Source organism: Saccopteryx leptura, chromosome 2, assembly GCF_036850995.1.
Source record: "Saccopteryx leptura isolate mSacLep1 chromosome 2, mSacLep1_pri_phased_curated, whole genome shotgun sequence".
In the NCBI taxonomy this organism is placed as follows: domain Eukaryota; kingdom Metazoa; phylum Chordata; class Mammalia; order Chiroptera; family Emballonuridae; genus Saccopteryx; species Saccopteryx leptura.
The window spans coordinates 58381990-58394004 of NC_089504.1; the positions used below are offsets into that span (position 1 = coordinate 58381990).

The 12015-nt window shown below is 40.8% G+C and overlaps 1 protein-coding gene across 8 annotated transcripts in view; it reads right to left on the reverse strand.

Moving 5' to 3' along the window:
- Window positions 1–8236: 8236 nt before the first annotated feature.
- Window positions 8237–12015, reverse strand: part of TJP2 (tight junction protein 2) — a 135045-nt gene continuing 131266 nt past the window's right edge. For all 8 annotated transcript variants that reach the window (XM_066368029.1, XM_066368028.1, XM_066368030.1 and 5 more), the window contains 3 exons: window positions 11386–11718; window positions 11001–11086; window positions 8237–9212 (listed from right to left, as the gene is read on the reverse strand). In XM_066368029.1, the coding sequence (XP_066224126.1) occupies window positions 9047–9212; window positions 11001–11086; window positions 11386–11718 (585 nt within the window). In that variant the 3' untranslated portion in view covers window positions 8237–9046. The remainder of the gene's footprint in view (window positions 9213–11000; window positions 11087–11385; window positions 11719–12015) is intronic.

Here is a 12015-nt window from a genome sequence, read left to right on the forward strand (position 1 = left end):
CCATTCTAACTACATAGTGCTGTTACAGAGAACAAAGCAGACTATCAATTCATAAGGTTCTCGTGCAAATAAAAGAATGTACAATTTACAAACAGGAGAACAATAGGTCATATTAAGCACATGGTGACTGTTTATCTGCACACAGACACACTCAATACACATTTTTAAATGCCCAAAAATCCTGCTATAATCCATATTTAAAGACTTAATCTTTTTAATAACCTACAAAATAGTTTGTGACTATTAATCATAATAATTCACATAGTGACTAATTAGTGCATAAACTGTTGATCAAAGTTTTCAGACTCAGTATAATTAAATGTTAATGTGTTGACTTTTATCTGGTAGAGATACAAATAATTTTTGCCGTAGAATAGTTATTTACAGACTGATCTGTGGTGGTGCAGTGGATAAAGCGTTGACTTGGAACGCTGAGGTCACCAGTTCAAAAACCCAGGCTTGCCCCAGGTCAAGGCGCATATTGAAGTTGATGCTTCCTGCTCCTCCCCCTTCTCTCTCTCTCTCTCTCTCTTTCCCCTTTCTAAAATGAATAAATAAAATCTTTAAAAAGAAATAAAGAAAAGTTATCTACAAAGGTTATCACTGATTGTTCTGTAGTATATTAACCAGTTTAGTATTTAACTTAGAATTTTTATTCTGATATTCCTTAATTAATCAATTGCTTATATATACCTGGTTCCTCAAATGCTCTTTAAACCAGACTTAACATCACACCAGTTCTTCTGTTAAGTAATGAAATTTATAAAATCTTTGACATGTGTTCTTTTTATATTTGCATGAGAATTATAATTTTATCCTTTTGCAAATTACACTTAATATTAGCCTGTTGTTTCCTAGCCAAACTAAGTTTTTAGTAGTTCTTCTTAACTTGTTTTACCAATGTTCTCCAGTTTATATGTCATTATGTCACTGACCTGCTTTTGTGATAACAGACATTGCATTTCAATGTATTTCTCCATTCACTCATTCCATTTTACAAGAACAGTTTTGGAATACATGCAGGGCATTGAAGAGGGTTGAAAGATAAGTAATAGACGCACGCACACACATGCACGCACGCACACACAATCCCTTTAGGAAACTTAGGAGTGACTGGGGAACAGAGCTGTACATAGGTAACTAGAATACCAGTGGATACAGATAAAGAACTATGAAAGCTTATGGAAGGAATCAGTGTTAGACTTGATTGGGAGCATCAGAGAAGACCTGACAGAGAATGTGACATATTAGCTGAACTTGGAAGAGTGACTACGGTTTTGAAAGATAGTGAAGAAAAGGGAAGGGTATTTCCAATAGCAGGAATAGCTGAGAATTAAAGAAATGTATTGGGGGTAAATTCTCTTATGAAATTAGAACACACATGGACTTTGTAGGAGTTACCTGTAAAAGGATTTGGGGGTCGATTGCTCCATAACAAACTAACCCGAAACTCAGTGGCTTAAAACAACACTTGTTGATCATTTTTCATACACTTACTGATCTAGGCTGGACTCAGCTACACTGCTTCTGCTTCACATCTCTCCCATCCTGCTAGGGGGACAGCAGGTGGCCTGAGGAGTTTCCTCTCATATGATGACAGAGGTGCAAGAGAACAAGTCACATGGTCCACGCAGAGCCAAGGGGTAAGGAAGTAGATTAAGACTCTTTAGTGGAAGAAACAGTAAAAAGTCAGATGGCAAAGAACATCCATATAGAGAGGGGTGAAGAATTGCAGCCAATGAATTGATGCAGTCTATTATAGGGGTGGTAGAAAAACCTTGAATGCTTGATAAAGATTTAAACTTAGTTGCTAAGAAATTATATCTTAACTGTTCTTACCACAAGAAAAGAAATGATCATGTCCTAATGTAATAGAAGTGTTAACTAAAAGCCAAGGTGGTAATCATATTGCAATGTATAAATGTATGAAATCAATAGGTTGTATATCCTAAAACATCTACATTATATGTCAATTATATCCCACTAAAAATAAAAGACTTGAACTTTGTTCTAGGCAAGGGGAAGTCATCACTGTTTTTGTTTGTTTAAAGTAGAAGGGAGACATGCTCAGATTAGAGTTAGAAAGATGATCCCGCCTGCAAGCTGGTGGAAGATCAGAGAGAGTTTACAACCATCTGAACTAGGATATGGGAAGAGAGACAGAGGGACAAATTAAAAACAGTTCTTTAGTAGAATAAAGTAGATCATCATTAAGAGGAAGAGTAAGAAAATCTAAGACACTACTCAAGTTTCTAAATTGGTATGGTGAACCCATTGATGGTGGTAATATTACAGGCTACTTTTATTGAGCACTTATTTTGTGCTAGCTATTGTTTCAAATATTTTATGTATACCATTCTATTAAAATGCCACAAACTATGACATAATGTTAGTTGTAGCTTTCTATCCCTATTTTGTAAATGAAAAAAAAAATACTGAAGCTTAAAATAATGTGAGTATCTTGCCCAAGGTTTAAAGCAAGTTGGGGTTGAACATTAAGCCACCTCAATTCCAGAATATGAGTGCATAACTTCCCTAGGCTGCCTCTGCAGGACGGACAGAACAAAGCAACCATCCCCTGGTTGGTTCCAAGGGAGGAACTAACATTTGATTTGAGGTAGGGACTGCTTTAGTGACTTAAATTCTGGCCCATCATACTGTTTTTAAGTAATAAAATGCCACTGTACTTATTGGTGTAAAACATCATTTTGATATTTTTAAATACTTGATACTTGAATCATTTACATTCTGATGCAAAGGTCATTCGTTTTGCAAACATTCAGATCTTGGCTCCCTGTTTCAAATCCTTCCAAAGTATCTTGCTATGATTCCCACTTCCTGTGCTTCTAATGAGGTTTATGTTATATTTCCCGCAGGTCCTTTGAGTCCTTATAGACTTCCTGTAGCCTCTAATGGAGTTGTTTTACAATGGTGGGGGTGGGGGTGAAGAGAAAAGATTAGAAGAGGAGGGAAGGGGGTTGGGGAGTTTCTGGTGCAGTTCCAACCCCTCACCTGGAACAATAAAGTTCCAGGTCCTCATTCTCCCCACTCCTCTTTCCTTTCATCCTCAGAGAAAGAACTACACTCATAAATTCAACTCATCTCTCCCCGGATGATCTTTGATCAATCAGAATCTTCTTCCCCAGTCACTCTTCCTAAAGACACTCAAATTCAGAAGGACAGAGGCACCTAGATTTTGGCCCTTTTTGAGGTGGAACAATATCTGAGGACAGTGTAGAAGCATGAAACCACATCTCACTTTTCATTGCACAAAATAAATATCAAAATACTATTGTTGCCTGACTAGGCGGTGGTGCAGTAGATAGAGTGTCAGACTGGGATGCAGAGGATCCATGTTCAAAACCCTGAGGTCGCCAGCTTGAGCGTGGCTCATCTGACTTAAGCACGGGGTTGCTGGCTTGAGCCCAAAGGTTGCTGGCTTGAAGCCCAAGGTCACTGGCTTGAGCCCAAGGCTGCTGGCTTGAGCAAGAAGTCACTTGCTCTGCTGTATCTCCCTCCCCCTCCACGAACCAGGCACATATGAGAAAGCAATCAATGAACAACTAAGGTGCCTCAATGAAGAATTGATGCTTCTCATCTCTCTCCTTCCTGTCTGTCCTATCTGTTCTTCTGTCTGTCTCTGTCCCCAAAATAAAAAATACTATCGTCACACAGTCACTAGTTCGGGGAATGTCAACTGTGATAACTTTTTATCTATGTGAGATTTACAATAAGACACAGAATGGCAATGAGAGAAGCTTTATCTATATCTATCTACATATACACACATATGTTTTGGTTGCCATTCAGCCTTTTATTTTAATCTTACTTATTTCACCAAATATTATTTTTAAATACCAAATAAATTTTTATTAGAATTTCTCCATAAGTGACTTGAATCACTTACTTTTGTTTTTTAAGGCTTTTTTTACTCATTAAAAGTAAATATACTACTTATTTAAAATAAAAAATATATAAATATATAAAGCATATAAATATATCATATAAAATCTATACCTGTGTGTAAATATATGTAGTTCTCCCTTTTTCTGGTTCATTCATTCACTTATTCATTCAAACTTCAACACTAGACAAGAATATGGCTGCAGTAGTGGCCGATAGGGCAAAGAGGATGGGGTATTGTAATGGTTAATTTTATTGTCCACTTGTCTGGGAGAAGCCATAGGGAGAACATTATTTGATCAAATGTTATTCTGGATATTTCTATAAGGGTGTTTAGGGAATGAGAGTAACTTTTTTTTTTTTGTATTTTTCTGAAGTGAGAAGTGGGAAGGCAGAGAGACAGACTCTTGCATGTGCCTGACCAGGATCCACCTGACAAGCCCACTAGGGGGTGATGCTCTGCCCATCTGGGGCGTTGCTCCATTGTAACTGGAGCCATTCTAGCACCTGAGGTGGAGGCCATGAAGCCATCCTCAGTGCCCGGGAAAACTTTGCTCCATGGAGCCTTGGCTGTGGGAGGGAAAGAGAGAGATAGAGAGAAAGAAGAGGGGGAAGGGTGGAGAAGCAGATGGTCACTTCTCTTGTGTGCTCTGACCCAGAATTGAATGTGGGACTTCCACACACCAGGCCGATGCTCTACCACTGAGCCAACCAGCCAAAGTGATGATAGTAACATTTAAATCAGTGGATTTCAAGTAAAGCAATTGTCCTCTATAATGTGGGTGTCTTATCTAATCAGCAAAAGGCCTGAATATAGAACCTTCCCGGAGCAGAGCAAGACGGAATTTTGCCAACAGGCAGTCCTTGCACTCACCCTGCCAGTCTGCCCTGGGTCTAGAGCCTGTAGGCCTACCTCACAGATTTTGTATTTACTAAGCTCCAAAATCAAGTGAGTCAATTTCTTAAAATAAATTAACCTCTCTACCCTTCTTTCTCTCTCTCTCTCTCTCTCTCTCTCATATGCATACATGCTGTTGGCTCTGTTTCTCTAGGGAACCCCATGGAGGCTCCTCCAACCCCTTCTCCCTAGGAATAATCCTCCAGCCCCTCTCACATCTCTCTCAGCCTATCCTAAGACCCTATACAGCAGGGGTCCCCAAACTTTTTACACAGGGGGCCAGTTCACTGTCCCTCAGACGTTGGAGGGCCCAACTATAAAAAAAACTATGAACAAATCCTTATGCACACTGCACATATCTTATTTTAAAGTAAAAAAATAAAACGAGAACAAATACAATATTTAAAATAAAGAACAAGTAAATTTAAATCAACAAACTGACCAGTATTTCAATGGGAACTATGCTCCTCTCACTGACCACCAATGAAAGAGGTGCCCCTTCCAGAAGTGCGGCGGGGGCCGGATAAATGGCCTCAGGGGGCTGCATGATACAGTGTCGGGGCTCCTCCGCCTAGCCTGCAGGCTTTGCACAGCTGGGAGCTCATCTTCCAAAGGTCTCCACTTTTTCCTGCTTTAAGGAGCGAAGTGAGGGTCCCCTCTCTCCCTCCGATACAGGCACTCAGGCTGGCACAGGATGCAGGACGCACAGAGCTGCCCTCAAAGCCTGAAGCCAATTGATGAGCAAATAGCGCAGCTGCCCGACAGCCTGGGTGGGAAGACTCCGAGGCGTGTGTTTTATGCAGTTCACCTGTGTTTCTGCGTGAACTTAAGTCCTGGTTTACCACTGTGGAATTTCTCTGTACTTCCCAAATGACTTTCACAAAGCTTGGTCTTGGGGTCTACTACCCAAATTAACACCTCCCCCAGTTCCCAAATTACTGCTGTTTACGCAATAAATAAAATCGGGGTTGACAGATACAGGGAACAGGGATGGGTGGAAAGTTATGAATCACTCCTCTAATTGGCAGAGACTGCGCATGCTGCCCCTCGCCCCACCCTCTTGCTGCCAAATTTGATTCTCCAGGATGATGGATACATGTTTACCTTAGGGCTTCATGCATGTCCTACTGCTATTTGGGAAGTGTTGGCCCTGGATACTCTAGAACTGATCTCTGGGTTAGGCCAGAGTGCAGAGTGGAGTTTCTACACTTGCAGCTTTGCATGCTTTCTCCGGAACTTATTCTGAAAGGCCCTTGGAATTGTGCCTCTGCCCTAGGTGGACACAGCAAGAAACTCACCTCCAAAATCATCATTGCAAATAAGTGGCCGTGATTGCAACCTAAAATAGATCACACAGAATAAAAATAATTCCTTGAAAAATTTTCCCCTTAAGAGACATCTTGCGCCTCACAGTGGCCCCTGGCATTCATAATGAACACTGCCCTCACCCAAGGCTTTGTTTTTCCTATTTTGATATTTTCACTTTCTTCATGTGCCTAGCACCCATTTATTTTATTTTATTTTATTTATTTTTACAGAGACAGAGAGAGAGTCAGAGAGAGGATAGATAGGGACAGACAGGATGGAGAGATGAGAAGCATCAATCATCAGTTTTTCATTGTGACACCTTAGTTGTTCATTGATTGCTTTCTCATATGTGCCTTGACCGTGGGCCTTCAGCAGACTGAGTAACCCCTTGCTCAAGCCAGCGACCTTGGGTCCAAGCTGGTGAGCTTTGCTCAAACCAGACGAGCCCATGCTCAAGCTGGCAACCTCGGGGTCTTGAACCTGGGTCCCCACATCCCAGTCCGACGCTCTTATCCACTGCGCCACCGCCTGGTCAGGCCCATTTTTTTTCTTATACTCCACATATACTTTAGGCAGCTTTAAATCCTTCCCAGAACAAAGCAGAATATGAATAGGGATGGGGCAGGCATACTATGGGACATTCTGGGAAACCGAGGTCCTGTCTGCCTCACTTAAGGTATCACAAAGTGATGGAGCCAGATGACAGCCCAGCTCCTGCTGAAAAGCCTCCTCTCCTTCAGTCCCTAGGTTTGCAAAAGGGCTTGTTTCTGTATTCAAAGGACGTAGCAATCTAAATCATCATGCAGTTTAATATATTTTTTCCTATCCACAAGGGGTAGCTTTTAATTTATGAAGTATACAGATTTGAATCAGTGCCTTGAAGACTCAGAAATTCAAGGTACTGCACTAAGTGGTTTGTGAATCACAGCACCCAAATTGATGAGACACACCAAGGATATATCCATAACTCAGTTGAGTCAGCTGAATTTCTAACTCAACACACGAGCTTAACCCATTTGTCAGTTCATATTATAAATGATCCTTAATGGAAACAAGACTCTCCCTTTCCTAAATTCAAAGTACTTAGAGTCTAAACATACGTTAGTCTTCAAAGAGTGGACGTAGGGGTATAAACTGATGCCACTTTTCTAGGAAGCAACTGGCAATAAACATGAAGAAAGTTAAAAAGGTTCCTATGCTTTGGCTCAATAATTCCACTTTCAAGAACCTACTTGTAGAAAAGGACTGAGATGCTGACTGCTGATATACAAAAATGGATTATATACAAAGAGGAATATTTTATGTAAAAGAGGGAAAAAACTAGAAACAATACAAATAGTTAATAGAACTGTCTACTTATACAGCAGTCACACAATGTATTATTTTACTTATTAGCAATGATGGTTGCATGAGTTGTAACAATCTGGGAGAAATGTTCTCGATAGAATGTTAAATAGAAAAGGTAAGAAACAGAACTGCAAATGCAACTTAATCCCAAATGTAACACACACATCCACAAATATGTAATTGAGGAAAATGCACAAAATTATCTGAGAAATGGGATTTGGGGTCATTTTAATTTTATTATTATTTTTTAATTATTGATTTTATTCTTTTTAATAATTTTTTTCTTTTTAATAATTTTTAAAGATCATATTTATTGATTTTAGAGAGAGAAAAGAGAGGGGGGAGTTGGGAGAAGCGGAAAGCATCAACTCATAGTTGCTTCTCGTATGTGCCTTAACGGGGCAAGGCTGGTGTTTTGAACTGGCAACTTCAGTATTCCAGGTCGATGCTCTATCCACTGAACCACCACAGGTCAGGCTATATTTATTGGTTTGAGAGAGAGAAAGGCAGGTAGGGAGGGAGAAAAACACTGAGTTGTTGTTCTATTCATTTATGCATTCTTGCATTGATTCTTATATGTGCTCTGACTGGGGATCAAACCTACAATCTTGGCATACCGGGACAAAGCTCTAACCAACGGAGCTACCTGGCCAGGGCTTTATTTTAATATGTCTCCATTTCCCAGTATTCAGCATTTGGCATATTCTTACTTTCATGCTCAGTAATAGAAATAAAAGTTGCATTTAAAAATAGGAATATAGGAATCCACCACAAGGCAAATTATTGATTGCAATGTCCTCCTTTTTATTAAATTATAAAACTGTTGTCAATACACACACTTTTGGAAATGTGTTTTTCTTTTTAGCTTCTTTTGTGGAGCACAAACAAAATATTTCTATACCAATGTCTTGGTCTTCAAGCTATTTAGCACTGGTAGCCAAACTACCAAGAATAGCTATTATATATAGTCAGAATTTATGGAAAATGTTACAAAGACAAATGCCTCGAAAAGATGACACAGTGCAGACAAAACCACAGCTATTAAACTGGTATAAAAATTTAGTCAAAATGTTTTAGTCCATTATGGCTTTGCATAAAGCTTCAAAGGAAGAAAATTTAAGACACTTCTCCTCAAAGGCACTTAGAGTTGTAATAAAATACTTCTTTGAATTTAGTTGGAGTCCGACAGTATTTTTATTCCTTTTTTCACATTCTGTCTCACACTGAAACAGTCCTTGAATACAGCCATTAAAGAAAAATAGTTTTCACTTCTTAATATACATGTTAAAAATACGCAAACAGAATTAATACAGATTTTGGTCCACTGAAGCAGGCAACAGTATCAAACTGTAGTGTTTCTCTTAATTCTGAGCAAAAAGCCACAAAGTCCCCAGACCCAGTCCCACCAATAGAAGCTTCAGTTCTGAATTTGCATTGGTTAGCCCCTGGGCTCCACACGAAGAAACAAGAGCTCAGGTCCCACCACATGTCCACAGTGCATTTTAACTGGAAAGAAGGATCCCATGGCTCGGCAGGAGTGTTGCCCTGAGGTGGTGACAACAGGGTACAGAAGAGTCCATTCTCAGATATCTACAATTCCGTGTCCCGGTATCGGGAAGGCTGGCCATAATAACCGCGCTTTGAGTGTTCCGACAGCTGCTGGCGATATTCTTCCTCCTCCACGTCGCTGCCGTAACTTCCTCTGGCATCCTGATAGAGTCTTGAAGGACCTTTCTGTGGCTCAGGGGGTCTGGAACTAAAATAGTGACAGAGTTAAATAAATGCACAGCAGGCAATCACCCAAGACAGATCGCTTACTTCTGGGCCACACTCTGAGCTGATAAACCAGGGACACTCCTAGCCCTGCTGCAGGTTCACAGAGTGATGGGGGTGGCAGTAGGCCCACCTTGGTAGTGAGGGAGGAAGCCATTCTTAGTGCTTGCTGACCTAAGAATTCCCCTGCTGGATGGGGAGGGGGTATCCTCCTAACCCCTAAGTTCATTGGCTACAGTGTCACTATTTGAAGGTGAAGAAATATGCCCCTAGTTTTCTGCTGCTGTAAAACTAGACTCTAGCTTCCAGTCAGAACAGACACAAGAAAAGGGATTTATTTTTTTCTCCTATTCTCGGAAGCAGGAAATGATCCAGTGTAAAACCTCAACAGGAAGACACTATGATAATTCCCAGTGCTTATGTAGCGCTTTTCTTTTTTTTTTAGTGAGAGGAGGGGAGGCAGAGAAACAGACTCCTGTAATGTGCCAGACCAGGATCCTTTTGGCAAGCCCACTAGGGGGCGATGCTCTGCCCACCTTGTTTCATACTTGGCTGCTCAGAAACCAAGCCACTTTTTTAGTGCCTGAGGGGGAGGCCACAGAGCCATCCTCAGCGCCAGGGGCCAACTCACTGGACCTAATCGAGCCATGGCTGTGAGGGGGGGGAGAGAGAAAGAGAGAAGGGGTAGAGAAGCAGATAGTCACTTCATCTGTGTATCCTGACAGGGAATCGAACCTGGGACATCCAAACACCAGGCCAATGTTCTACCACTGAGCCAACTGGCCAGGGCCTATAGCATTTTTTAAATGCAGCATCTTACCAACATCAGTTAATTTATTGTCACCGTCCATTCAGACCCCAGTTGAGCACAAGTGGCCTGACTTTGTTAGGTGATGCAAAGGAGTTAAGAGCTTAAAGAGCCAGAAAATAGTAGCAACAAAAAAGGCATAGGCAGTGGTGGGATTCAGCCAGTTCACATTAGTTCGGCAGAACCAACATCTAATTTTTTGTTGAGTTTGGCGAACTGGTTGTTAAAATGGTACTTGTAATCAGGGTTCTCTCTAAGGTGGGCACCTGGGCAGCGGCCCAATGTGGAAATCACAAAGTTACATTCCTTACTCTTTTTTAACGTTCATCTGCACAACAGCGTATTCTAAGCACCCATAGTAACGTTAGTTCCGTCCATAGGGGGAAAAAATTGCAAGTGAGGATACCAATCAAGAAGCAATATGGAAATATCTTAAATAACAGTTTCATTGCTTTTTGTCAGGTATTATTTAATATTTTTTCATTTACATTTTCAAATTCTTATAATCTAATTTTGTATACCTTTTATTGTTCTCATTTAAGTATTAAATGCACGAAATAATAAACTACCTTTTGCTATATCTTTTCTATACTTAAAATGGTCATTAGGGCAGAGAGCCAGTTGTTAAATTATTTGAATGCCGCCACTGGGTACAAGCTCCAGGAATTCTGCTCATGCGCTATCCTAATATGATTTAACGTATCTGTGCTTCAGTGTATCAAGGAAACTAACTCGAAATGCCACTTATTATGCTTTGTCAGAGAGTTTTAGAACAAGCAAAATTACCATGAAAATTTGATTCTGTAATCCTTACAATTAAATTTGTCTAAGTAAGATAAACTGTTGACCAGGGGAAAAACTCTTTTCATTACTTTGAAATGTAGGTGAATAAAATGCTTTCCAAGAACTCCAAATCCTAAGTAACCCCCACCTATAGATCTATGCTGGCTGAAGAGCCCTTACCTTGTGTACTGGGGTGAGCCAGGGTCTGGCTTGTGGGTTTTGATTGGAACTGCATAGATATCAGGATGCTTCTGAGCAATTTCAATCTGTAGTAATTAAGAAAAAAAATGAGTAAGAGGGAAAGAATGAACCATTGGACAGTGAGTCGGCTTGCTGGTTTCCCGCTGGTCCCGTTTTCCAATCCCATTTTAAAGAGGCACACCAATAGGAGACAATCCGGAAATGACATGCATAGGATGTGCCTTCAGCTTCTTGCAGCATGTGAACAACCTTTTTGTGTTTGCGCAGTGGAAAAAGAACTGCGAATAATTTTACTGAAATGAAACTTATTTAAAATTCTTACTGTTGACACGTTAAAATAATCCAGTGGTTTAAAAACAATTACCCGTGCATTCTGCGCTTCTTGGAGCTCTTGCATTCTCTGTAACCTTGCCTTGTGATCCATCTTCTCAAATATTTTTACTTTGCCCAGGACAGACTTGGGTGTGTTGTCCTGTACCTCACTGTCCTCCCCCGTCTCCTCACTCTCTGGGGGAGGGACGGGCGTGGAGGGCTTCAGTATAGGCCTACAGAAGGCAGGCTTTGCTGCAATAGGAGGAGGATGAGCCTTGGCAGGTGCCCCGGGAATTTCGTTACCAGCAGCAGCCAAAGAAGAGTTTGACTTGTATTCATAGGATCTGGAGTAGTCAAAGGACTCTTCTCTGCTCTGGGTCCTGGCCTGCAAAAAAAAAAAAAAAAAAGCAATAACATTTTTACCTTAGGCTTTCATTTTATTTTCACATCAGTATTAGCACTTTTAATACACTCCATTTCCTGATCAGTTTCCACAGGTGGTCAGCAAATACCACTGAGACACAGAATCAAATACGGGAGGGCCAACAGCCACTGGTCGGGTATCCTAACCCCTTCCTCACTTCCTACAGAAGAGTGGTCAAAGCTCTGGAAACCAAAAAGATGCTGGGGATGTGCTGGGGCTCTGCAGGCAGCTCAGACCTCGTTTCACTCTAGAGGGGAT